This window comes from Etheostoma spectabile, chromosome 4 (genome assembly GCF_008692095.1).
Source record: "Etheostoma spectabile isolate EspeVRDwgs_2016 chromosome 4, UIUC_Espe_1.0, whole genome shotgun sequence".
In the NCBI taxonomy this organism is placed as follows: Eukaryota; Metazoa; Chordata; class Actinopteri; order Perciformes; family Percidae; genus Etheostoma; species Etheostoma spectabile.
Window position 1 is genome coordinate 18,905,352 of NC_045736.1, and position 27,498 is coordinate 18,932,849.

Below are 27,498 nucleotides of genomic sequence, written 5' to 3' on the forward strand. Positions count from 1 at the left end.
CTTTAAGAAATTTGATAACTTGCTTTTATACTTAAGTTTGAACGCTCAAGTACATTTCACTCAAGACTAAAACGGCCCTTTGAGAAGCTTGATAAATACAGAAATCTGGGCTTGATTGTTTTTAACTACTACAGAACAATTCTAAGTAAGAGGATATTAGATGGTATTTTGGAGAAGAATTCTAAAGCTTGTTAAATTTTAAACTCACTCTTTAGTCTCGCTATTTGTGCAAGTACTGCCACATAAACAGTAGCAACATTTTGTAAGCACACGACAAGATACACTATTACAGTTTTACATGAAAGAATATTGTCAATAGAAAAATCTACACTTTATTAAACTGTATAGAGGGAAATATTTGACTAAAACCAGATTAAGATCTGACATAAACCAAAGCATACAGAATGTTCTTACTTTCAGGTGTGTTCTTGTTCTGGGTTATGGGTGTGACTCCATTACATTTTACACAATAAAAGCAAAATGTGGCATCCTTTCTGTTCACCTCAATATTTTTAAATGTAGTCTTCTCCCCTTATTTAAGCATCCTTGCCCATTCTTTTGATTTTAATTTTATCAAAAGACAGAAAACTAGTTGAAAAGCTTCAGAAGAAGATCTCTGTCATTCTGCCTGATGTCCAACAAAAGGATAAAAGTAGACAATCTACGCTTTGCTTTAGGTATTTTCTCCTCCAGGCAGATGAGGACAGCTGCTCAATTATAGTGGGATCTTTCCACACACCCTTCTGGACAAGAGAGGGGTCAATCTGTCTGGGCAGGTCCAGCCACGTCCTACAGGTCCCATAGGCTAATTTCAGTCTGTGATTATTCCCGAAGCAGGAGTTTTAACTAACTCAGATAGCTTCAGAAAAACTTAAAATTCTTTATTATTGTTATTGAGTAGATCATACTGCCTATATTTATATATTTATATTTATATAATTCATTTCTTTTATTTTTATTATTCATGTTTCATTAACTTTCAGCTTTTATTCCAGTTTCTACACTCAACCATGTCTGCACTGCAAGTCCTGCAATAAGACCAAAAATATGTTAAAATCCTCAGAGACTTCAATTCATATAGCGCAGATGTATTTCAGATTTAATCATGTTTATGCAGTTTCAGCATTCCTAATATTTAGGACACATGTATAACTGATCATCAGTTTCACTCTATTATGACCAAATTATAAAGTCTGAGACAAGAGCCTGTGAACTGTGTAAGAGGTCCCCATCCTGGCGTAAATCTGAGAACCATCACTCAGCCTTGAGCCGACTGCCACTGCTGTTCTGTGACATGACTTTTGTTGTTGTTTTATTGAGTCTGTAATCTGTTCCATCTGTTCAGAGCAGGTCTGTGACCTCTGATGTGATTTGATCATCTGTTAGTCAGTCTTAACAATTCATTATATTCCTCTGGCTTAAGCAGTTTACAGTCGACATTTAAGACATTTACAATTGGATTAATTACTTATTTAGGGACGGAATACAAAACACCGTATATGGTTTATGTGCTTTAATAAGGGATTTTTTGCATAAATTCATATTTATTAATATTTAATAGAAGATGACATGTGCTTGTCATTCAAGTTTTCTATCCATGTTCTTCTGTTTATGTTCTCATTAGTTTTCTGTTTCCCATCTTCCCATCTTTGTGCCATTTCATCAAATGTGTCTGTGATTTTCCAAAAGAATTATCAAAATAAAGACAAAAGAGAGAAAAAATGGCACCTAACTTCAAGAAACTCTCCTTAGTCTAGCCAGATTTAAAAAAAAAACAAAAAAAAACAGGTATAAGTACATAGTAGAGGCAAGCTGGTAACCCTTTCCATAAGCTGGTGTAAGTAGGATGAGCTAAGGACAGGAGCTGAAGTGTCTCTGTGAAGACTCTGCAAAGACTCCTCCTCTCAGTTTTATAACATTGCAACAATATGTGGAATGGAAATGGGTAACGTCCCTCTATTTACAGGCCCAGGAGGAAACTGTGATCTGTCAGCTGTAGTAGGAGTGTTGGAGGAAGTCAGAAGTCATCCAACAAGAAGTCCAGAGCTGTGACATACATACGTGGATACATCTACATTTACAGCTGACACTTTATGGTGAGTGTGTATACTTTATGTTGATTGATCAGTTAGTTTAATCAAAGTAATAGTACTTACATTCTGTACTGAAGAAGGATGCTAAAACTCTGCCTCTGAGTTTTCCCTTTGGTTTCATGAGCTGTGATTTCACATTGGTCTGTGACATAAAACATTTAGCAGGAGAAGCGCTTTCTTGTGCTATGAAAATAACTGGAGAACCATTGTCTGTGATCCACTTTAGACGTTTTGAATATTCTCAGATTGCAATTATGTTGCTTTGATTTCAGTGTCAGGAACACTTGAGTATAAGTGTAAACATTTGCATGTTATTAAATACATATATTTCAGCAAACATTTGTTTAAATAGTTATGTTGGCTTCATAAAGCAGGAATTGAGCCTAAGTATATGTGACTGAGGTTATTCTGAGGTGGGGTTTTTCCTCATTTAACCATCCTGTTTGTTTAGCAGGGCTTTCAGATGCTGATCCAGTTACTCAACAGTAAAGGCACACTGAGCTCATACAACCACACCCACACCATGACTCACAGATAACACTCATAATGCCTGACTAACAGACTCATGTGATCACGTTGTCAGTCTGACAATAAGCAAACTTTTGATCTTTTAGCGTGGCAGATCTGAAGCCTTTTATTTACAGATTTTTAACTGTTTTTACTTGTGTTTTATCTGTTTAACTGATTTTGTGTAAAGCACTTTGAATTGCCCTGTTGCTGAAATGTGCAATACAAATAAAGCTGCCTTGCCTTGCCTTGCCTTACAGCATGTTGTGATTCACCAACAGCCTTGAAGAGATGATTTTAACTTGGCATTATGTTTAATTACAAAGACCTTTCCAGGGAGTAAACAAAATCATCCTTTCTGAGTTTCCATCTCTAGAGCACACCTGATTGTACCTTTGTTGCTATAGACAACAGTATTTTCTGACAGTATTTTTTTACAACTAGGTTCTATTTTTGACTTTCTTGTAGATGTAGCCAAAGGACACAGCACTGTCTCACGTGTTCTGCTGTTGAAAGATGGCCAGTGCAGTGAAGGACCCACACCTGGGCTCAGGTCCTGATGAGGATGACATGTCTCTGTCTGGGGGCGAGTCCGATTCAGACAGCATCCTCTCTGATGATTCGGTGCTTCCAGACTACACGCCGGAGACAACAGACGGACACGCGGCATTAACACTGTATCAAGCATGTGCCCATAATGACTCTGTTTCTCTGCGGAAAGTTCTGGAGAGAGGGGTTACAAAAGAAGAGGTCAGAGAGCTGGACATCAATGGCAGGGTGAGAGTTTCATTCATTATGGTGATAATTCAGCACATGTAAATTATAGCTCACATTGTCTAAAACACTCCCACGGTCATTGATCCTTATCGTTGACTATTTCCAACAGAATGGCTTGATGGTGGCTTGCGGCAAAGGTTTCGTGGACATTGTATATGGGCTTCACACCTGTCCCTTTATAGACATCAATCACCAGGACAATGAAGGCAACACTGCTCTGATGATTGCATCCCAAGCAGGTAGGTTGTACCTACACAACAAACATTACCAAAACAAAACAAAGGTCAAGTTCAGAGGATAAAACAGTAAAGTACAACACAATCATGGTGTATACAGACAGCAGCAAATATGATATACAGTGCTATGTGACTTATATAGACTTTTATCTTGATGTATGCAGTCTAAACCAGCCGGCTTTCAAATGTTACACATTTTCTGACGCAATGCTGATCTCTGAATTCTGTGTTTTTATCTGCAGGTCACATCAACACAGTTATGTATCTCCTAAACTACTATCCTGGTATAGACACTGAGTTAAAGGATTGTCGAGGTTTCACAGCCCTCATCAAAGCTGCTATGACCGGCCGCAATGACGTTGTGGCTGCCCTTGTTATGGCTGGTATGTTTTTTTTAAATGTTTGTTTGCTTGATTTCCCATTTATTGTCATTCGTCTTAGTCATTATTGCATAATGTATGCACTTTCTGGAAAATTATATATTACGACCTTGCTAGCATCATTTTAATATATCACACGTTTATTGACAAAAATTAAGACCTGAAGAGGTCATTTTATATTGGTTATATATTAGTTTATATATTTATAGATTTCTAAGTTACAAAACTTTCAAACATATTGCATATTTAAAGAGACATATAAGATAATATTCAGTTGACTGAACTCTTTGGATCCAGGCATTCAAAGACCCAACTATTACAAACACTATTTTTAGTATTTTCTTCATCCACCAAACAACCTTCGACTTTTGACAATGTTGCACTCATACAGGAGCAGTTGTTCTCTGATATTATCAAGTCTTTTTTTTAAAACACACCTGACAGTAGCTCATTAACCAGGGCTCTTACAGCTCTGAATAAACAGTTACAGCACTGGTGATGAGAATAGCTGAGCCCACAGTTTATCTGTCCATATTTGAAGTTAGCTAACTCCTTTTGCCAGTGAGTGTGCCAGTAACGCCGTCGCGGTTTAAGAGCTCATTCTGAGGACATTACCGCATCTTAACACACCCTCCAGTAACCTCGACTTAGTAGTATGGCAGGCTGGTTGTAGATTAGCCACTTGCAGAGTTATTTGAAGACTGCACAAATGATCTAAAATCTCTGCTAGTCACAAATCTTAATTTAACATTGCAGTGGGGCTGCAAATCATTATTATTTTCTTGATTGAATGATATATGATTATTTTGTTTTCTCGGTTAGTTGATTTATGTTTTAGTCTGTGAAATGTTTAAAAGCACAGGAAAAAAATGACGCTCACAATTTCTCAGAGCCCATAGTGATGTCCTCAATTTGCTTGTTTTGATTGATATAATAATCGTGCGGCTCTGCATTGCAGTTAGAGGTGGACAATATGATCTTCAACATAGATGTTCTTATGATTCCTTTGCTCTACCATCTTTATTTCCAGGGGCTGACATACATGCAGTAGACTCCACAAAAGGAAAATGTGCCCGGGATTGGGCACAGAAAACAGGTCGCTATGAGACCCTTTGTCATCTCCGCCGCCTCAATATGCGGCCAAGAGCTGAGCAGTTCTGTGAGAGTTATATCCCTGAGTGGCCTGAGCTCAAGGAGAGGGTAGCCAAGGCCACAGCTGGGAAAAGTACCACAGAAAAAATCACCCAGCGGATCAAAAACAAATTTGCATTCAGATTTCCTCATGACCCCGAGGACAATGGGGCCTTGGACCACATGGTGCGCATGACCACCAGTGTCCACAGTCCCCTCATTTCAACTGGATGCCGTCCACTCTGCCCTACAAGCCCTCCTGAAGTGGGGAAGAGACGCATGGCTGTGCCAGAGTTGATGAAGAAACACACAGATAAGGAATTAGAAGAGAGCGCAGTGTGTCACAGCAACGGCTCTGTATCAAATGTCATTCTCACAGTTCAATCTGCAGAGTCAATCCCTATAGCGTGCTGTTCTGAGACTGGGCGGCGGGAAAGCATCATCTCATTGGCTTCCACTAAAGTTGCTACGACATTTATTCCACGCAGCATGGCGAGAAGGAACAGCATATTCCCCTCTGGCTGCATCCCCAAAATCGACATCAGCAGGCCTTCAGATGCAACGCCAAAGAAAGAAAAGAAGAAGAAAAAAAAGAAGGAAAAGGGCTTCCTGGAACCACCCAAGTGGAGGTACAAGGAGATCAAGGATGAGAAAAAGAAGGAAAAAAAGAAAGCTGAGAAAGAAAAAGGAGGGAAAGAGAAAAAACAGAAAAGTAAATAAAAAGAAATTTGAAATTTTCAAACAAAATATCTTGGAAATATTCAACAAATATAGAACTTATGACCTAAAGCGGAGAGGAGATTTCTTTTCTTCCTAAAGTTATATAACAGAGGACCTCAAACAAGCACTGCAGAGCCTCTTTGGGAGGAGTTTGAAGCTTTTAGTATGCATTAAGTAAGAATAAAAACAAAATTTATTTTCCCATAAACATATGCAAAATGTATAGAATCCAATTTTTGTATTTAAAAAAGGCATTTCTAATAATTATGACACAATGCATACAAATATTCCATACATATTTACTGATTCAGTTTCACAGGTGCTAAATCCTTTCTGGGATCTACCTCATCATTCATATAAAGACTGGGCAGAAAGGCACAATCTGTATACCTGCATATTTGTTTACTATGCAAGGTGTTAATATAGAAACACATAGCTATGTCATAGCTCATTTGTGTTGTTAAGTAATAGTGTTTTATGTGTTGTGTATTTTTGTAAATAGTTAGCCAAAAAAATAATTGTAAATAACATACAGTATGGCAAACGTGCATCACAATGTGTTTATTAAAGGTTATTCTAGGTTTTATTGCCATTTTCTGCCAATAACATATTCATATATATCCTTCTTTTATAACTCAAATGAGAAATTACAAAAGTAAATATGGGACAGTGAACGTTTCAATTCAATCAATTGATTTATTGGTATTACACTAGTCAATATTTTTATATTAACAATGGATCAAATGACTGTACTGACTGTAATGACTGTGTGTCTGTACTTAACAGCTAAAGAGCCAGATATATTTCTCAGGAGTTTGTGGAGAACAAACCAGAGCTAAAAGAAAAGTGAATATTGGATTTTACCCATGAAAGCTAATAAACTTTATAAGGTGATAATACCTGTATGTCCATGTTGTCTTTTCAGTTTGTTCTGCTGTCCTGATTGACCAGAAAATGAGATGGTCAATTTTTTGTTCCATTCCAACATTTTTCCAGCTTTTTTTCAGAGTTGTTTTAAAAAAGGAAAAAAAGAAAATCAATGCAGACATATCCCAGGACCTCCCTAGATAGTTGGAGGGAGAGAAGGATGGAGGGATGGATGGATGGATGATTACTCACTTCTTTAATCCGCAGTCTGTGGCTAGCTGTCTATGCTGCAGCCTGCTGGTGGAGAATGTTAGTAAACTGTTCACTGACAGTTTGGTTAGCTGTCATCATCACGCCTCGCCACCTCTTACGTTAGCTAGCTAACTAAATGTCTTAATGCGATGAACCGGGAATTTATTGATCATGGCTAACCTACGGATTTCGTTAGCTGCCCTGGTTGTTCAGGCAGTCCTGTACAAAAACTGCGAGGGTAAGTGACTTGTTTGTTTTGTTCATAAGCTGCTGCCGTCATCAAGGCATAGGAGTGTGGAGTTAGCTGTTAGCTGACGTTAGCTAGCCATGGACGGCACATTGAATTGACACATAGCTAGACATTAAATCAGACTTCATGTGTACAAACCCTGGCAACTCTTTAAATACATTTAATGTAAATGTAACAACACGATATCTCACTGTCTTTCTATTGCTGTCGGAGCTAGACAGACTGGTCTGAAGCAGCAGTTAAAATGTATTTAAGGTAGCTCACTGAATTATTTAGCTGTAAACAACAGAGCTTGACTAGCTAGCTAGCTAGCTAAGCTTCAGCTGTTTGTAGTCAAGGTTATTTAACTTGCACAACTAAAGAGACGGTTGTCACCGCTCTGTACAATATTTTCCTAATATTTTATAAACGTTTAATTACCTATTTGTCTTACAGTAGCGATATCCACATACACTTGACATGTAGCTATTTAGATAATGATGCCATGAGGATATCATTATGATGATTGTGTAATACAACAAGTGTACCTGTATTTAATAGTAGATTATTATACAGTTTATCATGATATGGAGCCTGGTGGGTCTAGTGTGTTCACTCGGTGCTTCGAGTAGTTTCATCTGTGTGTTTGTATGAAGCAATATTCCACTTTTACTTCTGTGTGAACGAGGTTAGAAAGTATTAACAGTAATAACAGTATGTTGCTCATATGTGTGGCTCGTTATCTGATTGGGCAAAGTAGGAGTGGGCAATATGTTTAATATTCTTATTTATCATCCATAATTCTTGGAAATGTAACAGAAAACCGTTAATCGATCAAATAAGCAGGTGGAAAGAAATTAAAATAGTTAATCACATTGATGCAATAATCCTGTAACACTATTGCCATGAAGAAGATCTTCTTAGGAACAACTAACAGTTGGTGTTTTTGCTTATTGATTGAAGGGATTATCAAAATAGTTGCTGATTAATTGATCCAACCAACAACAACAAAAAAATATATATTTAAGGAATAGTTTCCACAGTATAAACAGATTACATCATCAAATCCCCCCATAGGACAAAGTTATGTTGAGAAATGTGGAAACTGTTCCTTCTCCTTTTTTCTGTCAATACAGCCTGTGAATAATCTATTCTCTATACTATACAGCACACTCCTTTGAATCCCAACACAGTGCACATGTGACCATTGTCTTCAAAAGTATGGAACATAAGGTTGTTACTTAGGGTGAATGTAATTAAACATCTCATCTGGATGTGTTTTGGTTGAAAACAGAAAAAGATCACCTACTGCTCAAGCTGATAAATTCCAGTGTTGTTAATATATTTGAACTGTTGTGTACTTTACAAGGAAACTAGTCTTTACATTGTGATTTATTGTAACTTTGTAACTATTGAAATGTTTTTGTTTTAAAGGTAAACATTCAGAAAACACCTTTTTTCTATTGCCTTTGTTTATCCCAAATTGAACTGTATTGGTCAGTATCTTGGCTGTATTTGGTCTCTAAAGTTGGTTTTAAAACATTCAGCCCAATGCGGATTACAGTTGTGACATTCATAGCTATGGAAAGTCTGAAATGTCAGTCTCATTTCATGTTTAGTCAGCAGTTTCTTCCTTATTTCTTCTCTGGTTGTTTTGTTTTCTGTATTTGACCACCCGCATTTGTCATGTAGGTGTTGGCATTGCGTGAATCAGCACCACAAAACACATTAACTCTACATTTCCCCCATTTGATGTACATGGCACTAAAGTTCAAGTGCACGTGTGTGGGTTTTCTACCAACCACATCCAGCACACAGGCTCTCTAGCAAGGTTGTTTTCTAATGAGAATCCAATGTGGGCTTTTGCAGAAGTACTGGAATGTGACATAATTTCTGTGTCTTAATAATCTTTGCAATACATCACCCATCTGAAATTTTCCTTTAGTACTTGGTGCTGCTGCAGAGTTGTTTTACTCTCTAACCTTGTCAGGTAGCTGCCTCAAGCGGGTGTCCCACAAACCAAACAAATTATATTAGGATCATCTTTAGCGACCGAAAAGGGAGATGCCACATGCCAAAGAAACCACAATAGAAGTTCATCTCTGACAAAGTATTACTAGCTATTGTCCTTTTAGGTTTTTGGGCAAAAAACAAAAATGACGATTTTGTTTTTTAATAGATTTGTTTTATTCAATAGTAGAGATAGACATGAAAGGGGTGAGAGAGTGGATGACATGCAGCAAAGGATACCTATCATCATTAACATGCACTTTTATTTTGAAATTTCCACTTTATATTAATTAGTTTTCTTATGAAAATAGTTTGTTTTGTATTTAAATGCCTTTTTAGTTACTTTTTGTGAGTTGATATAAATGTAACCGATTGTGTTAAAGGGCATATGACATCGTTTCAAGTTGATTGCAGGCCCCCAAATTGGACCAAATCCAAATTGCGTCATAGCAGACTTTTTGATATTAGCAGATATTGAACCGATAATATTGTATTGTGATAAAACTTTTGCTTTACACCCTAATTGTTTGTAAGTCCATAGCTTATAATGTTATGTATACTGTTGGCTGGCATTGCCCTCTACTGCACATGATGTGTACTGTAAGTTCCGGCACAGCTGAGAAGAAAATAAAGAACTTTGCTCATACGTTTGATGAGCAATGATGATGATACGTTTTGTAAAGTCCAGTATTTTTAATTATGCAAACTATTTTGTTTTACACTGTGTTGCTTCTTCTGCCCTCTCCCTCCCTGCAGCTCTGTGGTGTAACTGCACTACTGCCCAGTGCGAGAAGACAGGCTACCAGTGTGAGACCGATGGAGCCTGCAAGGCCTCCACTTCCTTAATTGATGGCCAAGAGCAGCACATCCGTATCTGCATCACACGGGACAATCTTGTGCCCCCCGGACAACCGTTCTACTGCCTCAGTGCAGAGGGCTTACTCAACACCCACTGCTGCTACACAGACTACTGCAACAGCATTGACCTCAAAGTACCCTCAGGTATCACACAGCATGCACAGTATGATTGGTTCATTTAGTGCTTATTACAAGTTGTGTCTTTACCTGGAATACTGTACCACACATCTAACATCCGGTCCTTATAACAAACGCCAGGCAAGAACATGTTTCCTATTTCTACACAGTTTTGTGACTCATGGTTCCTGGGAAGACATGTTTCCTGTGGTGTTTTGTACAATGTCCAAAAATATTTTGCAGAGAGTAGGTGGAGAGAATGTTCACATACACTTAGTGTGGATATCTTCATTAAAATGGTTATATGAGAATGGTCAAGAGGGAAAATAAGCAAACCTTTTATAGTATTAGTTTGCTGTTAATGCAAATTGAACACTTGTTTTTGTTCACAGTAAAAGCCTTTTTACTGTAGAGAATTGAGAATTTCTTTCTTAAATAACTGGGAATAATCAATACAAGTTAATGCAAGAGTCAAATGTTGACTAATTGTTTGCTTAGCCGAAGGCTTTATACCTTATACTTTTATCCCTCATGGACACAAAGCAGTTCATATCAAGGAGTCTGCTTATATGTACCAGATGTTGCCTTTTAATTCTCTGCTGTTCTCTTTTCAGTCACAACTCAGTCAGGACTCGGGGGAGGCTACGGCCCTGGTGGGACATGGGTGCTGGTGGAACTAGTCGCTGTGATTGCAGGGCCACTGTTCCTGCTGTGTCTGCTGCTGCTGATGTGTATGTTCCTGTATCAGTACCACCAGCGGGCCTACAGCCACAGGCAGCGATTGGAGGTGGAGGACCCCTCCTGTGACCACCTCTACATGGCCAAAGACAGGACCCTGCAGGACCTTATATACGATCTGTCCTCGTCTGGTTCAGGCTCCGGTCAGTGCTCAACGTTATAATTTAGCTGCAAACCAGCCTCATGTTGCAGTTTACACTAGTTTGACATTAAAAAAAAAAAAAATCAAATATCAGAAAATTCTGATAACTATTCTTGTCTTTTCTAAGCAGGTTTGCCTCTGTTTGTCCAGCGAACCGTGGCGCGAACAATTGTCCTCCAAGAGATCATTGGTAAAGGGCGTTTTGGGGAGGTGTGGCGAGGACGTTGGAGGGGGGGTGATGTGGCGGTGAAGATCTTCTCATCCAGAGAGGAGCGCTCATGGTTCCGTGAGGCTGAAATCTATCAGACCATTATGCTCCGCCATGAAAACATCCTGGGCTTTATAGCTGCTGACAACAAAGGTTGTAACATCACAACATGTTGAAAAATGAATGAATAATTCACAGATTAGGGTTATTGATGTGTGTGATTTGTTTGTTGTATAATAAATCATCATCATCAAGTAATAACATTTCTTGTGTATCTTTATATTTCTGTCTCCTGCCCAGACAATGGCACTTGGACCCAGCTGTGGTTGGTGTCGGACTACCATGAGCATGGCTCTCTGTTTGACTACCTGAATCGCTACTCTGTCACTACTGAAGGAATGATCAAACTGGCACTGTCAGCTGCCAGTGGCCTGGCACATCTGCACATGGAGATTCTAGGAACACAAGGTAACAGCAACACTTTTCAGCTCTTTTAGTGCTGGTTGTAATTATTTCTCTTTTGAAACACGTTCCTTATGTTTTCTCCCCACAGACTAGCACAAGGCCTCGCATGTTGACAACTGACAAATAGATAGAAATTGATAAATAAATTATGTTCTTGAAAACATTGTTGTATTATTGAAGGGATGTCTAATTACTTAAACAATTGCAAGATGGCTTATGCATTGAAAAAAAATAAAGGGTATACCTGTTAGAATAGAGACAATGAGAATCCAGTGTGGTGAGATTGCACTGAATTTTTAATTGTAAATAATGGAACGTTATATAATTTTTACCTTTAGTATAGCCCAGAAAAATTGTTTTTGCTCCTATGTCTAAATCATCTGAGTTTTTGTCCATAATCTACTGGTTATATTTTAAAGCGGTTCACTACTGAATCCTCTTCTTAACTATCCGTCATGGAAGATTAAAGTTGAGGACATTTTGTTGCACTATTTTTATCAACCAAACTGATGCCCCAAAAAGGAAAATTGTATAGCTAGTTATAGTTTCTAGTTTCATAAAAGAGAGTTTAGAGTTGACAATGACATGTTAAAAATAAATTTCGAGATATGAATTGAAAAGGGTCTTAAGTGTACATTTTTGTTTTGGTAGGAAAGCCAGGTATCGCGCACAGAGACCTGAAGTCCAAGAACATCCTCGTGAAGAAGAACTGCACCTGTGCCATCGCTGACCTGGGCTTGGCTGTCCGTCATGACTCTGGCGCAGACACCATCGACATTGCGCCCAATCAGAGGGTGGGCACCAAGAGGTCTGTGTCGATATTCAGATTCAAATTCAATTTTATTGCCATTAAGCAGATTACAAGCACAGAGCTAATTAAATGCAGTTAGCATTTAACCAGAAGTGCAAGATATAGTGATATACACATAAAGTGCAGGAGTAAGTATTGCAACTCTAAATTACAATATGTACAACAAATACAGTATTAGTGAGTGAATATATTAAAATGTCGACAGTAGCGATTACAAATGTGAAGTATACTGTACATACCTTAATTAACAAATGAACAGTTGGATGATATGTGTACAGAACATAGTTAAAGCGTGAGGTTGTTCAGATAATAACAAATATGAATAGTGCAAGTAACATGGTATATGTACAGAACATTGTTAAATAGTATGATAACATTGTAACATAGTATGATTATATGCACACCTGCAGCAGCTGACCATCCATTCTCACATATTCTCACGTTATCTTTGACACCTTCCCCAGAAAACTCTTTAACTCTGCACATAATTACAAACTGGGATTCATTCATTCACTCATATTTATTATACGGGAAAGTTAGAAAAAGTAACATTACATTACAATGTAAAAACGGGCCTGGCTCAGTTTAAAAACTGGTTTTCAGCAGGTTCCTTTTCTGCAGAAACATAAAACATAGTACAGCACGTCAGGACAGGCATTAATACAAGACATGGATATGGAATTGTTTTTACATCCCTCAGGTATATGGCTCCAGAGGTTCTGGATGAGACTATCAACATGAGACACTTTGACTCATTCAAATGTGCTGATATCTATGCTTTGGGGCTGGTCTACTGGGAGATTGCACGCCGCTGTAATAGTGGAGGTCAGACTCTTGTGTTTTTACTCTGGATACTCAACCTGTGTTCTTTGATTTTTTTTTATTGATGTTAACAACTGAGATCACAGCACTGAACATTGACCTTTGTTATCAGGTATCCACGAAGAGTACCAGCTGCCCTACCATGACCTGGTACCTTCTGACCCTTCCATAGAGGAGATGAGAAAGTTGGTGTGTGACCAAAAAATACGACCCGACATCCCCAATTGGTGGCAAAGCTACGAGGTATAGAAATGATCGATTAAAGCTCAACTTTTGTCAGTTTTTTTTCTTCCTGTTTAGGTTGCACTTACACCGTGTCTTATTTTTTAAGTTTTGGTCATCATTCATGTCTAAAATCAGAACATTGCACTCATCAAGTTAATTGCTGAGATCTAGGAATGCTATGATATCACTAAAAACACGTCTAAGAGGTTATCATTTTAGTCCCCCAGGGTAAAATTATTTATTAATATTTATTAAAAAGAAAAAATATGCTTATAATTATTACTCAAAATATATTTGTCACACTGTCCATCGACTGTTTTCCTATGCCATGAGGGATGCACATTTCGGGTGCACTTGTTCTCGGTTAATAACGCTAAACTGATGGCCTTTTTACAACTAGAGCCAGATGCATCAGCCGGTATCACTAGATTATCGGTATTTTTTATATACATTTTTCCAATTGGCCAGCACATATCTTGGTCACATTCTTCCTCATTAAAAATCTTTATGTTTAAGTGATTTTCTTATGTAGGAAAAAAAAACCATTGTGAACATAAATGATCAGCTTTAAAAATCCAGTATTTGTTGGGCTGTACTTACAACCTGTCAGATTGTGTGACATGTTTCTTGCCCAATTGGATTTTCCAGATCTCAGCAATGATGGCCAAAGCTGTGAAAATAAAACCAATGATGGAATAAAGTGATTTGTCCATTAAAGCTCTTTTTGTAATGCAACTTTCATTTTTTTATTTATATTTTCAAACCAAATTAGTGGATTGACATTGGCAACACAACACTTGCACAGGAACAGGGTCTTTCAAACACTATACATACTGACTACTTAAGCTACATTTATGTCATCATAATCAGTCATACTCTATTGTAAGCTCTTAATCCTTATTTGCTTTTCGCCACTACTGGTCCAGGCCTTGCGGGTTATGGGCAAAATCATGAGGGAGTGTTGGTATGCTAACGGAGCTGCCCGCTTGACGGCCCTGCGCATCAAGAAGACCCTCTCCCAGCTCAGCATTCAAGAGGACATTAAAGTCTGAGCAGTCAGTCAGCAGAGCTCTGAGAAAGAGCGCTGAGCAGGAGCCAACTTCCAGACTGTAGGACACTGAGAGGAGGTGGCAGGACCTTCTACAAAGAACGCACAAAGTAAGTGAATATGATGGAGATTCGCACTTTGTAAAATATGACTACATAGACATTCCTGCCAGTTTTGAAGCCACTTGATTTTTTGACAAACCCTACCTCGCTTACCCAGCCAAACTACCAAGAACACCTTTCCTCTCCTCAGCTACTGCTGCCCTTTTTGTTCCTTTCTACATTCCGTACTATTGAGGATCCTTGGATTTCCTGTGTACTTGTATGCAATCGATAACAGGATATGTAATTAACCGTTCAACACAACATTTTGAAAATCAGTTGCTGATATTTCCTCAAAGTCTCTTTGATCACAGTCACTTAAAAGTTAACTAACAGCATTTTGCTCTTTTTGTCTTTGAAAGGGTGCAAGCTGGGAGGGTTAGGCATGTTTTTAACTTACTTCTTTCTGTTATTTAAATGACTAGATCTTGTGTGGCTATTGTGCAGGTTTCTCTGTCTCGCCTACAGCTTACAGACACATCACAAACTGCTTAGAAATCCTTCAAAGACAATAATCCATCTGGTTCTGCTACAACTGTGTCGTTTAGTTGTCTGCAGATTACCATGTAAGCATGTACAAAGCAGTTGAGGAAGCTTGTGTAAATGCAGCCCATTTGCTTTCAACAAGGTGTTTTAAGACTTTGAAATCACTGGAGCATAAGTGCAACTTGCCGAACATGATTTGGCCTTTGGACCACTTGCCTGGAGCCCTTCCATAAGCTGTTGTAAACCTCAGGTTTTCCTTATGTTTTTGTATGTTTAGAACCATGTTATTTAACAATGTTAAATACAAATTTAGGATTATTAAGCAAAAATGCATTTCACTTGGACAGTTACATGTAGAGCAACAGCTCCCAGGGACTGGATACAGTATTTTCTGTCCTTGACCTTTTAGTTGACACACTTGCTGGCTTCAGATTGGGACACTTCTTACAAAACACCTGTATAATATTTGAATGGTAGTATTCCAATCTGATTGTCTCTCAATCAATCGAGACCATAACCTGCCATGAGAGTAAACGTTGCTCCAGCCCCTCAGAAAAGCTGGTATACACAACATTCTGATAAACCTTTTGCCATTTGCAGCAGTAAATACTATTTACACTGTACTTTAAATACAGGGCAAAAATGTTTAATTTTTAATACACTAACTTCAGGAATCTGAATAATAGTTTGTTTTTATGTTTGTTTTTTTACATTGTCAAAGCATGTCAAATGTTCTTTTCCCCTCAGGGTGCATTTTCCCTGGCCAAGTATAACTACTGCACATAAAATAGCTTTTTAAGGTGATACTTGTGTAAATAAATGTATGTTGGTACTTAGTTTAAGATGGTTAAATCTTTTATATTAGCTTTTTGGTTGCTGGGAAGATACTTACTTCTGTCTTGACTCTTGCTGTAATTTTTGACCTCTGATGTGACATTACAGTATGTCTGACACTGCTTATGTTGACTTTCTCCTTTAGTCCTCTACTACTGCAGAGCAGTATTTGATTCTTAATCAATGTTTTCCCCTCATAACTCCTTTTGTTCACCATACAATACCTCTTTAATGTACAAATTGTATGTGGATTGTTTCTATCAAGCTAACATCGTCAGAAACCACATTTTACTTGTTTCAGGAAAAAGCTGCACTTTTGTCTTTAGCTGTATGCAAATTCAATAGGTACTGTCTGTGTGTAGTCTTTCCCATGCTATTTATATTTGTATGCTGTGAGTCTATATAAAAGCCTGAAAGGCCACATGTGCACTACTACTGACCTTGCAGCTTTTAAACCAAACTGTTGAACAACAATGAGAATGTTTATACAAATCATGCCAACCAGTTGTAGTACAATTTAACTGGAAACTGTAAAGAGTCGGACTCTTTCTTTGAGATAAGAAATATTGAAACTAAATACTACTAAAATGTCTCTTTGCTGTCTCACAAATGTGTTTGACCAACACTTAAAATCACTTGCTCACTGCACTGTATTGTATTAGTCTAACAGGATGTATGTAAGAATGACTAGACTGCACTTGATGCTGTTGTTGACTGTGGAGCTCTACCTTTTGATAGGTAGTGTAGTGTCGACCATATTTATACACACAAAGGGGTATGCTTGTCAAATTGTATCTGTCTTACAACGTATACAAATGCATAGTGTATTTAAGGTTTTAATACCTTGGTCAAAGTATCTTCATGGATAATTAGGAGGGTGTAAGTCAAATAAATTAGGTATTATTCTACAGTTTGTGGCAACTCCCAAGTCTATGTCAGGTCAAGAAACAACTGCATCTATGTAAAAAAAACTTCATGACTTCAATCATGTACCTTCTAATATGGAGTAATAAATGCAATTGTTTTCCTATGTGGTGTCCATTTACTTTACAGTCTTTCCTCTTGGCCAACTCCAACTTAAAAAAAAAAAAAAAAAGGTTCCAGGTGATCTGTCAGGGTTGTTGAGACCTTGTTTTTGCTGGCCGGAAAATAAATCAGTTAATGTTGGTTTAATGAAAAGCTTAAGTTAGTTGTCAGTGCTATAACGATATATAAGCGATATATAAGATTTGTGCATTTAACAACTACATAGGTAATTAGACTGCAGACCTCCACCCAGACATGCCCTATCTCACAATGTTAAATATTGTGCATTTTCCCAGTCGGGAACTCATTTGTTTGACTATTCTGACACAACATGAATACAGCGCAAATGCTCTACCTCACAATGTTAACAGAAGTGGAAAATAATTTGTGTATCTGTGACGTGATTCTGATCCACTCCAAAATGTAATGGATTCTTCCTTGGTTCATGCTACAGCTTTCCACCATTTTGATGATAGTTTTTTCTGTAATCCTGCTGACAGACAACCAAACAGAAAAGCATAGCCTTCTTTGGAGGTAATAAAAATACCATTTACAACAAACTCTCAAAGAACCTTTATTGCTCATGCTTTCAATCAGAATCTCAATGCTGATTACTACAAAACTGTCCATTTACATACAGTTGTACGCATTCCATTTCATATATACCAAAACAGAAAGTATGACATTTTCCTGGTCCCTCCTCTTTAAGAAAATTGTAAGGAAATGCTGGTTTTGAGTAAATTTGATACAGTCCCCTAAACACAATGAACAGAAAAGGTTGTATAAATGCATCAAATTTGATGTTCAGATATGTTATACTGACTGTAACTGACCTTAACATAACGCTCCAAAATAGTTTGAAATCCAAAAACAAACAATGCCACAAAAACATTGGTTTTCTATTGATGGGCCACTTTTTTAAAACCTGATGAGATTTTGCAGCATGGAATCAATTAGCAATTCCCAACGCTAATGCCAAAACCCAAAGTGTAAGTAACAAAACAGGCAGATAACAAGGTGTCTTTAAAGTAACCTGTAAAAGCCAATTAACATTGTGTTATACATGACAACACAGACAAAACATAAAACCCATAAATATCCAGGATACAGCACCATTTATGTCATCTCATACAGCAGATTTATCAATGCTGTTCTGTATTTCCCAAATGAGGTTGTCTCGAGAGCCTTAAGTGCTCTTTCAGGTTTGCTGAATTCTCCGCTTACTGGTAACTGTGGTAACATGAGTTAATTGTTGACAAATGTACATTTACATTTTGAAACAACAGGTCTGAAGGTGAAACCTGCAAAAGTCTTGACTTATTAAAAATTGAGTTAGACCATGACCAAGATTTTCAAATAAAACTGACCAGTGCAGACAACTGGCCATCTCCAAGGCATAGTGTTTAAATGTTAAATTAAGCTAGATAACTTTTTAAGATATTCACACAAAAGTAGCATGAAGCTAGTTTTTGTATGTATGTACAGTATTTACCACACATACAGTACATATAAATACTTCTGTAACCATATGACCATCAATATGCAAATTGGTAGTTAATCAAGGTAAAAATCATTTAGAATTAAATTCTCCACCTGCATGTAAATAATCAAACTAGCTGGATAACAAAATTATTTCAGCCGGAAAACACAATCCATACTTATATGTATAAAGAACCGGCCTAAAGCAATTGTCAGGAACGTGCCAGAACAAAAACACACACCAAATGTTTATCTCAGAAAGTTACACACTGTTTAAAATTACCCTAACATAGGCTTATGTGCATCTAGATTTCAGTCTTTTTATAAAAATGAAATGCTGCCAAAAAAAAGGCAAGACAGGTATATCAGTTTTCCTTTAGTTTGTAACTGATTACATCATTTATACTATTGGGGAAACATGTTTAATCGAAGCATTAATGGTCCTCCTCTTAAGCTAACACTAAGGTGGGAATGATGCCTTGTCATCCTACTCTTCCTTATAGGTCTCTTGTGCTTTTACATCTCTCTTGGCTCTCTCTCGGCTTGGAATTTGGCTCAATTTACAGGAGCTAGGGTATGCCTTGTGCTGCTACAATTTTATCGCCATGTGTGGCTATAGAAGGTCTGGTTACAGGAGATGGGTGATGATACTTATTTACTGTCAAAATTCACCTCTCACATGCCTTTTCTTTCTCCCTTTGCTCTGACCTCCTCTTAAAACTGTAGCCTTTTGCTTGTTTGAGTTACTTCATCAAGCTGTGCCTGTGGAGAGAAAAATCAAATAATCACTCACGTTACTATTAACGTGTTCAGGATGTATAAATAATTGCATTGCTTTTATTACTACTCGTTTTAATAGTACTTATTGTATTTACACTATGATGTTGCATCTATTAAAAATGTGTCAGTTCCAAAAAATCTTGAGAACTCTACCCAACTGTACTTACCCTCTTCTCCGTCAGTCAGCACTAGTGCCTGTAGAATATCTGAAAGGGAGACAATTCCCTTCACCACATCCTGCTCGTCTACCACCACCAGCCTGTGCACCTAAAGAACATTAATGTTACTTTTTATTCCTTTGAGTGTTTATTTAATGCAACATTGGAGAAAAGCTGGTTATAGCTGTGTTTGATGTGTCCCTCGATTCAGGACTTTGATTGAAAAAGAAGAATAAAGTATGGAGGAGCATTTCAGACATTGTTCATCATAAGTAGGGTTGGGTACCGAACCCTGTACTTTTACCGGCACTGACCCAATTACGCCGGTATTGGTTTACGTAAAATCAAATGGTGCTAAATATTGGTACCTGAGAGCCTGTAAGCGCAAGCTTATCTGTCCTCTCTGCAGGTTGTCAGAAAGCAAAGCACACACGCACGCCAACAAGGAATTTTAAAGTGCTTTACATGAAACGTTAAAGAGCAATTAAAAACGGTCATGATGAAAAAAAAACAGGCTAATATATATATATACACTCACCGGCCACTTTATTAGGTACACCTGTCCAACTGCTCGTTAACACTTAATTTCTAAGCAGCCAATCACATGGCGGCAACTCAGTGCATTTAGGCATGTAGACATGGTCAAGAGAATCTCCTGCAGTTCAAACCGAGCATCAGTATGGGGAAGAAAGGTGATTTGAATGACTTTGAACGTGGCATGATTGTTGGTGCCAGAAGGGCTGGTCTGAGTATTTCAGAAACTGCTAATCTACTGGGATTTTCACGCACAACCATCTCTAGGGTTTACAGAGAATGGTCCGAAAAAGAAAAAACATCCAGTGAGCGGCAGTTCTGTGGGCGGAAATGCCTTGATGATGCCAGAGGTCAGAGGAGAATGGCCAGACTGGTTCGAGCTGATAGAAGGGCAACAGTGACTCAAATAACCACCCGTTACAACCAAGGTGGGCAGAAGAGCATCTCTGAACGCACAGTACGTCGAACTTTGAGGCAGATGGGCTACAGCAGCAGAAGACCACATCGGGTGCCACTCCTTTCAGCTAAGAACAGGAAACTGAGACTACAATTTGCACAAGCTCATCGAAATTGGACAATAGAAGATTGGAAAAACGTTGCCTGGTCTGATGAGTCTCGATTTCTGCTGCGACAGTCGGATGGTAGGGTCAGAATTTGGCGTCTACAACATGAAAGCATGGATCCATCCTGCCTTGTATCAACGGTTCAGGCTGGTGGTGGTGGTGTCATGGTGTGGGGAATATTTTCTTGGCACTCTTTGGGCCCCTTGGTACCAATTGAGCATCGTTGCAACGCCACAGCCTACCTGAGTATTGTTGCTGACCATGTCCATCCCTTTATGACCATAATGTACCCAACTTCTGATGGCTACTTTCAGCAGGATAATGCGCCATGTCATAAAGCTGGAATCATCACAGACTGGTTTCTTGAACATGACAATGAGTTCACTGTACTCAAATGGCCTCCACAGTCACCAGATCTCAATCCAATAGAGCATCTTTGGGATGTGGTGGAACGGGAGATTCGCATCATGGATGTGCAGCCGAGAAATCTGCGGCAACCGTGTGATGCCATCATGTCAATATGGACCAAACTCCCTGAGGAATGGTTCCAGCACCTTGTTGAATCTATGCCACGAAGAATTGAGGCAGTTCTGAAGGCAAAAGGGGGTCCAACCCGTTACTAGCATGGGGTACCTAATAAAGTGGCCGGTGAGTGTATATATATATATATATATATAATATATATATATATATATATATATATATATATATATATATATGTTTTTAACAAATCAGTTGTAGGCATTTGAAACTGTTCCTTTAAGTAATAGACTAAGTCACTTTTAATATGTGTGAAATAACTTTAAAGTTGCAATTGATAAAAAAGGTTTGAACCCACAAATTGCCGCTTGCGGTTATATTTTTTTGTAATTACCGAGGGAAAGTACCGGAAAAAGTACTATTGGGTACTGGGAACCGAATTTCAGGTAACGGTATCGGTAGTGATTATGGTTCAGATGCGAAAGATACCCAACCCTAATCATAGGCTATTCATGTTTATTACACTCTGAACAGTAATAGCCTAAAGCAACAGGGGGCAAACAGGCCACAAGAGACTGACACATAATGACATCCAACTCTCACCTCGGCCTCCACAAGTCTGTTGATGATGGCCTGCAGGGTCTCGTGCCTGTGACAGGTCAGCACTCCTTCAAAGTACTGAGAGCGGTGTTGCAAGGCTTTGGTCACTGTCACATCCAAGTTGTTGTACGTCTTCTCTGCTGCCAGATTCTGTATGAACACAGGCCTTCAGGTTCAAATGTTTCCTTATCTTAAATGCACATTAAATACAGTGACATTTTTAGCCAGCAGAAATTAACATCCCAAGCAAAGCTGGGTAAAATATATGACGCTGTATGTCATATCGCCAAACTGTACTCTTAATGTAAGAGCTGCACTGATTACTCAATTAATGGATCAACAGAAAATTAATTGTCGACTATTTTGAGAATACATGAATTTTTTTCTACATTACAAGCTACATTTTCAAGGATTTGCTGGTTAAAGCTTCTCAAATGTGATGATGTGATGCTTTTATTTGTCATATCTGATTGTTATCTAAATATTTAGGGGGTTTGGACAGTTGTTAAAATAAAGCAAGCAGTTTGAATCCATCATCTTGGGATTTGGGAAATTAAAGCAGGCACTTTCACTATGTGCTTATAAGCAACAACAAAAAAGGTAAAAGACAGATAACTTACTATAACATCAAATTTTGAGTAGATATCCACCACTCGACCTGGAAGTGAGGCAGCATATCAGTACACAAACTAAATTCAAGAGGTCTCTGGTCATTAAATACAAAATCAACAAGGATGTTATTTCAACCAGCCCACATACCTTTGTCATCCACAACGGGGAGCGCCGACACTCGCTGCTCAACAAAAATACCCAGCGCTGTGTACAGCGGAGTGTCTGTGCGGACCACTGCTATGTTCTGGAATGTTCCGATGTTTAGGTCCTCTAAGGTTTGTCTCAAGAACGAGGGTTTTGGCATCTCCGATATCTGAAAACAATAACAAGAGATTGTGCAAACTTTACTTAAACTATAGGACAATTGGATGTCTGCGTAAAAGAGTTTTATAATTTACCATTTTCCAAAACTGTAGGCAACAGTCTTTAAAGTATTCAATGTAGAAGGAGTAGTAGGATTAGTAGTAGTAGTGAGGAGAGAAAACAAGAGGGCTTACAAAAAGCTTCAGGAACTTGAGAATCCTCTTGTGTGTGAGAATATAGAGTGTGTTCCCAGTCAGGGGGTCAATTACAGGCAGTCTGTGGATCTTATTCTTCAGCAGTGATGATACTGCATCATACAAACTGTGACAGAGAAGTTTAATTTTATTGATAGCTTAATAAAAAAAAGTGAAAGGAAATAGAGCTAAGATATAGTAACTAATGTTAGCTCATCAACTGTTGGTACTCTTGGCAAGAAAGGTAATAACTTCAAGTGTTAAGTGAAGCATTTGTCTGATTAATACTGTTTCCAAACATAATCGTAATTGTATTTCCTCATCAACATTTGCTGGAAATGGGCCAACTTTTAAGAGTTACTGCCACAGTATAAATCATCGGATGCCCTATAGTTGTATGTCCCAGCATGTAACATTTGTGTCTTTTGACACCAACAAGAAAATGCAGATGCCTGGAAGTACTACTGTCAAACCAAGAATAAAATATATAAATAAACAAAACTCACCTTGCATTTGGAGATATGCTAACCAAGGGCTTAAAAGAGTCTTGAAGGTACAACTCTATTATAATCAAGAACAGACAAAGTCAAACCCTTCAAGATTAGACGAGTCAAATAAAAATTGCACATTACATGTTAAAGTTTCTCACCTCTCCATGTTTCAATTTTGTGTTCTTCCAACTCATATATCTGAACCTAAAAGGTAAGAGAAAGGGTTAACCTATTTAAGAGGAACTTAGAAAGAAATCCAGACAAGCTCAATACAAATGGAAAAGGAGCATGGGCACATTAACCAACATATTAGTTAAAACCTTATCTTATTACAAAATAAGTCTGTAGTTCAACTTTAAAGCGCCCATATTATGCTCATTTTCAGGTTCATAATTGTATTTTGAGGTTGTACCAGAAAAGGTTTCCATGGTTTCATTTTCAAAAAACACCATATTTTTGTTGTATTGCACATTGCTGCAGATCCTGTTTTCACTCTGTGTGTTTGGGTCTCTGTTTCAGCTACAGAGTGAGACATCTCACTTCTATACTATCTTTGTTGGGAGTTACACATGCATTGTAGCTAGGTAAGATAACATCAGCTAGATAACTCTTTCTCCTACTTTGGTCAGTACAAGGCAGGATTAGCTGGGAGACTTCTTCAAAACGAGGGCACACTTGTGGAATACCTGCAGAACAGGGACATGGAAGTAGTTCTTTTGTAGATTTTGGTGAACTAGTGTGTGTTGTAGCAGTATTTTGCCATTGAGACCGAGCTAGCATGCTAGAGCTAGCATGTGCTACGATTAGCCACTTTGTCTCGGCTAGTTACGTAGAAAGCCGTGCAGATTTTTAGCAGCTCACCCGGAGACTGAAGGCAGAGGATATTCATGAACCTGTATCTCATTCAAAACAGCATGGATAGTTTTTATGCGTGTGGAAGCACCAGAGACACAAAATACCCCAAATTTTTTTAATAATATGGGCACTTTAAGATTTCATTTTTTACACCTTATCTTACAATTAAAGGACTAGGACCATTTGGTGTCCACCATCTTACCAATGGAGATTTGTAGTAGCGATGTAGGATGTTAATAAAGTCTGTGATGGTCAACATACCTGTGGAAATGCATGAGGAGAATCAAGTCAGTATTTTTCAAGTCAGTCCTTTATTTAATTTTGTTTTATACAGAGGGAAAATGTACCAAATGAAAATTGCCCTTACCAACAAAGCACTGCTTTTTGCTGTCCCACAGGGGTGCCGCTCTTACCCCATTTGAAACAAGGGCAAAAAATGCCTTCTTGACCTGTAAAATTACGTCTCAGTCTAAATTAGCTAATCAGAGCAGGGTTTTCCCTACTATAGTAAGGCTTCAGCACAATACCTAAGTAGGCATGGGCTAGGGCTGGGCAATATATCGATATTATATTGTCAACCCTAGAATATCACCGCAATATCAATAGAGGTATTTGGTTGAGAATATCATGATATCTGATTTTCTACCTATTGCCCAGCCCTAGCATGGGCCAGTATGCAATTCTGACACTATAATAACCTTTACCAAAAATATCACGATTTCATGGTATTGCAATTACAGCTTTAAAATGTATTATTTTTTTTAAATGTCTGGGTAAAAAAAAAATCTTTCATTGAACACAGTGTATTTTATTTTTAAACACACTGCTTACTGGCAAAGAGACGAATTACTAAACTACAGTTTTTCTCCTTGACCACTCATAAAAAAACACCTCATACCTTTGGAATGGTATCATGGAAAAGGTTTGTGGTTTTGAAACCTTGACTTTTTCAAACAGCCGTATACCTTGAAAACTGTAACCAGCCAATGCCTACACCCAAGCTATTTTGAGCACCACCTAAGTCAAAGGAATGTAAAATCAATGTGAGCATCAAAACTGACCTAAAGACTTTTCTCAGTTCTATTAATTGTCCCCTGTGGACTTCTTTAGAAAATGTTGTCTTTTAATATTTTTCAGGGTTATTTATGGATTATCTGCCCTAACTTTTCAACATTTTAGAAACAAATATGGTAGTAATAATAATAATCCAAAATGACGTGACATTGCATTTTTTTTTCAAATTAAAAAAGGTAAAATCTTCTCAAGGGAGGACCCCTATACCCAGTGGCCCCTATACCTAGGTGCTTATTTGGTGGTAAGCACCTAAGTCGCCCACAAATCTTGGGAAAACACTGCAGACATATATTCAATTTTCTTTATGTAAAGCTTTTGTTTTACCTGAAGTGATGTATCAAACACAACCAGTTTGGAGCTGGTAGGTACAAGGTCATAACACCGGTGGGACTTCATAAACCTGGTGTACACATTGTGCTCTGGGTCTGGAGGAATAAGAGAGACTATTAATAACACTTCTTTGGTGTTTTCAAACGTCACTTTTTCTCAGTTTGATCTCATAAGATTATAAGTAATTTACCCTCTATGACTGGGTCATTTTTGCCCTCAAGATCATCAAGAGTCACTGGAATCTGAAATAAAAAGATTAATAAATGTCAGTTTGTGTAGGCGACCTTGTGAATATATAAGCTATGTTGTTATACAAAAGCCTGCATAATGTGGCTAATTAATTCCCAGCCTGGCTAATTCATTGACCCCATCAGTGTTATTATAGGTAGAACCCCTTACTGGCCCATAAAGTGAGAGTATAGGTGGTTAGGTCCAACCCTTCACATGCTTAGTGTATGTATAATGTTATTATTAGGTTAATTTGATGATGGTTCAGGATAGGTTTCAGTAAAGTTAAGTGGTAAATGTATGAATGTGTAGATAAGCATGCATGCTAAAGCCAGATTTAACGGTACATGTAATAGAGTTGTTGCCTGGGTGTAACCCGGCAGGGGTGTCAAACATACAGACCACGGGGCCATAACAGGGCTGCCAAAGGGTCCAATCCGACTCACTGGATGACTTTGCAAAGTGTGAAAAGTGAAAATTAAATAATTCATTTTTTTCAATAAAATACACTGCTATTCCTATGTGAAAAATGTTCTTGTCAAACAGAAAAAAAGTGGACACAGTGTACGGTTTTTCAATAAAATGGACCAGTTACTATTTATTTGCTGAGGAAACAGGAAGCCACTGTGTTTTGCATGTTCACAGCACTTTTCAGTGCTTAAGGAATATTCGTCGCCACTTTCAGACTAATCACTATCAATCTCATTTTGAGATTAAATTGTAGTCCCCATGAACTGAAATGAATTAGACACCCCAGGTGTAAAATTAGGGTATTCATAAAAGTCTCACAGACAAGTCCACTGGTTGCATCATTGATAATGACTTAAATTGTGAAATGTAACCATAAACTGTATGGATCTAACTAGCTAATATCTGTTATACACTGAGGTCAGCTAGTTAAACATAAAAAAATCTATAGGATAGCTAAGCTTAACGTTAGCTAATACTAATACTATACTGATTCAGCTGTTTTTAGATTATTTTTACACAGCTGCTATAATTGAACGGTGCCCAGCTGCCAAACCGATAGACAGTATAATAGCTGTTGAAGTTTTTGCAGGCTGAATAACGCAAACGTTACTTTTAACACAATAGTATTAACGTTAACTTAGCTAGCTAGCTAAGCATTATCAGTAAGCTAGCGTCACTGTCTGTTGACATTAACGAACCAGTCGAGGTGACTTTCCATGTCAGCTCTGGCTTTTGCGTCAGCTACACTGGTGAAGCATTATATGACATAAGGTTAATATCTTGATTAAGTAACTAGCTACAGTAACTGTACATCGATACCGGGGCTGAAACCAGTAAAAAAAATATGTGCCTAGTTAACGTTACTAACAAGTGCGCTAGCCTCAGAACTAATTACTCTGCCCAGAATGAGCTAGCGTTAGTTAGCCGCTACCGTTAGCATGCTTTGGAAAGTCACGTTAGTTAACTTTGTTAGAGCGTTTACGAGATGTACACTCTCAAGTTACCTACATAACTTACACACTCCATATTCCTTTCGCCGTATCACCTTCCTTTGCCCGGGTTCGTTTACAACACAGGATGTTGCAAAAACATGCAGGTTGGTTTTCCGCTACAACTTGCATTGAGCAACCTGAATAGCTGTTCAGCCGTAACCGTAAAGCATGTAGTGTTAACGCACCACAATTTCATGTCACATGTAGACGATACATTAACCCTTATACTATGATGCTGTGTATGCCAACATACGGTAATTTAGCGTAACAG

The 27,498-nt window shown here is 38.0% G+C and overlaps 3 protein-coding genes and 1 long non-coding RNA gene across 7 annotated transcripts; 3 read left to right on the forward strand and 1 right to left on the reverse strand.

The window, feature by feature from the left end:
* The first annotated feature begins 1,825 nt into the window (after nucleotides 1-1,825).
* On the forward strand, nucleotides 1,826-6,743 carry ankrd33ab (ankyrin repeat domain 33Ab). Of its 2 annotated transcripts, XM_032514420.1 has the most exons (5): nucleotides 1,826-2,096; nucleotides 3,069-3,377; nucleotides 3,487-3,616; nucleotides 3,856-3,996; nucleotides 5,024-6,743. In XM_032514420.1, the coding sequence occupies exons 2-5, from the start codon at nucleotides 3,117-3,119 to the stop codon at nucleotides 5,842-5,844; spliced, it is 1,353 nt and encodes a 450-aa protein (XP_032370311.1). In that variant the 5' UTR covers nucleotides 1,826-2,096; nucleotides 3,069-3,116; the 3' UTR covers nucleotides 5,845-6,743. The 2 variants fall into 2 exon arrangements, with proteins under 2 accessions (XP_032370311.1, XP_032370310.1); XM_032514419.1 differs by lacking the exon at nucleotides 1,826-2,096 and having other exon boundaries at nucleotides 2,862-3,377.
* A 211-nt stretch (nucleotides 6,744-6,954) lies between these two features.
* LOC116688382 (activin receptor type-1B) lies at nucleotides 6,955-17,085 on the forward strand. Its single transcript, XM_032514409.1, has 9 exons — nucleotides 6,955-7,201; nucleotides 9,959-10,204; nucleotides 10,792-11,058; nucleotides 11,188-11,418; nucleotides 11,566-11,733; nucleotides 12,382-12,538; nucleotides 13,242-13,366; nucleotides 13,476-13,606; nucleotides 14,515-17,085. The coding sequence occupies exons 1-9, from the start codon at nucleotides 7,135-7,137 to the stop codon at nucleotides 14,638-14,640; spliced, it is 1,518 nt and encodes a 505-aa protein (XP_032370300.1). The 5' UTR covers nucleotides 6,955-7,134; the 3' UTR covers nucleotides 14,641-17,085.
* Nucleotides 17,086-17,636: 551 nt separating this feature from the next.
* On the reverse strand, nucleotides 17,637-27,440 carry prkag1 (protein kinase, AMP-activated, gamma 1 non-catalytic subunit). Of its 3 annotated transcripts, none has more exons than XM_032514446.1 (13): nucleotides 27,253-27,440; nucleotides 25,727-25,778; nucleotides 25,531-25,631; nucleotides 24,500-24,581; nucleotides 24,335-24,393; nucleotides 23,436-23,481; nucleotides 23,293-23,347; nucleotides 22,787-22,913; nucleotides 22,437-22,602; nucleotides 22,298-22,335; nucleotides 21,681-21,827; nucleotides 19,510-19,609; nucleotides 17,637-19,324 (listed from the first exon to the last, which is right to left on the reverse strand). In XM_032514446.1, the coding sequence occupies exons 1-13, from the start codon at nucleotides 27,259-27,261 to the stop codon at nucleotides 19,314-19,316; spliced, it is 993 nt and encodes a 330-aa protein (XP_032370337.1). In that variant the 5' UTR covers nucleotides 27,262-27,440; the 3' UTR covers nucleotides 17,637-19,313. The 3 variants fall into 3 exon arrangements, with proteins under 3 accessions (XP_032370337.1, XP_032370335.1, XP_032370336.1); XM_032514444.1 differs by having other exon boundaries at nucleotides 25,531-25,649; nucleotides 27,253-27,406; XM_032514445.1 differs by having other exon boundaries at nucleotides 27,244-27,393.
* On the forward strand, nucleotides 19,658-21,790 carry LOC116688437 (uncharacterized). Its single transcript, XR_004331776.1, has 2 exons — nucleotides 19,658-19,772; nucleotides 21,583-21,790. It is a non-coding gene; the product is annotated as an uncharacterized LOC116688437 (long non-coding RNA).
* Nucleotides 27,441-27,498: the final 58 nt, after the last annotated feature.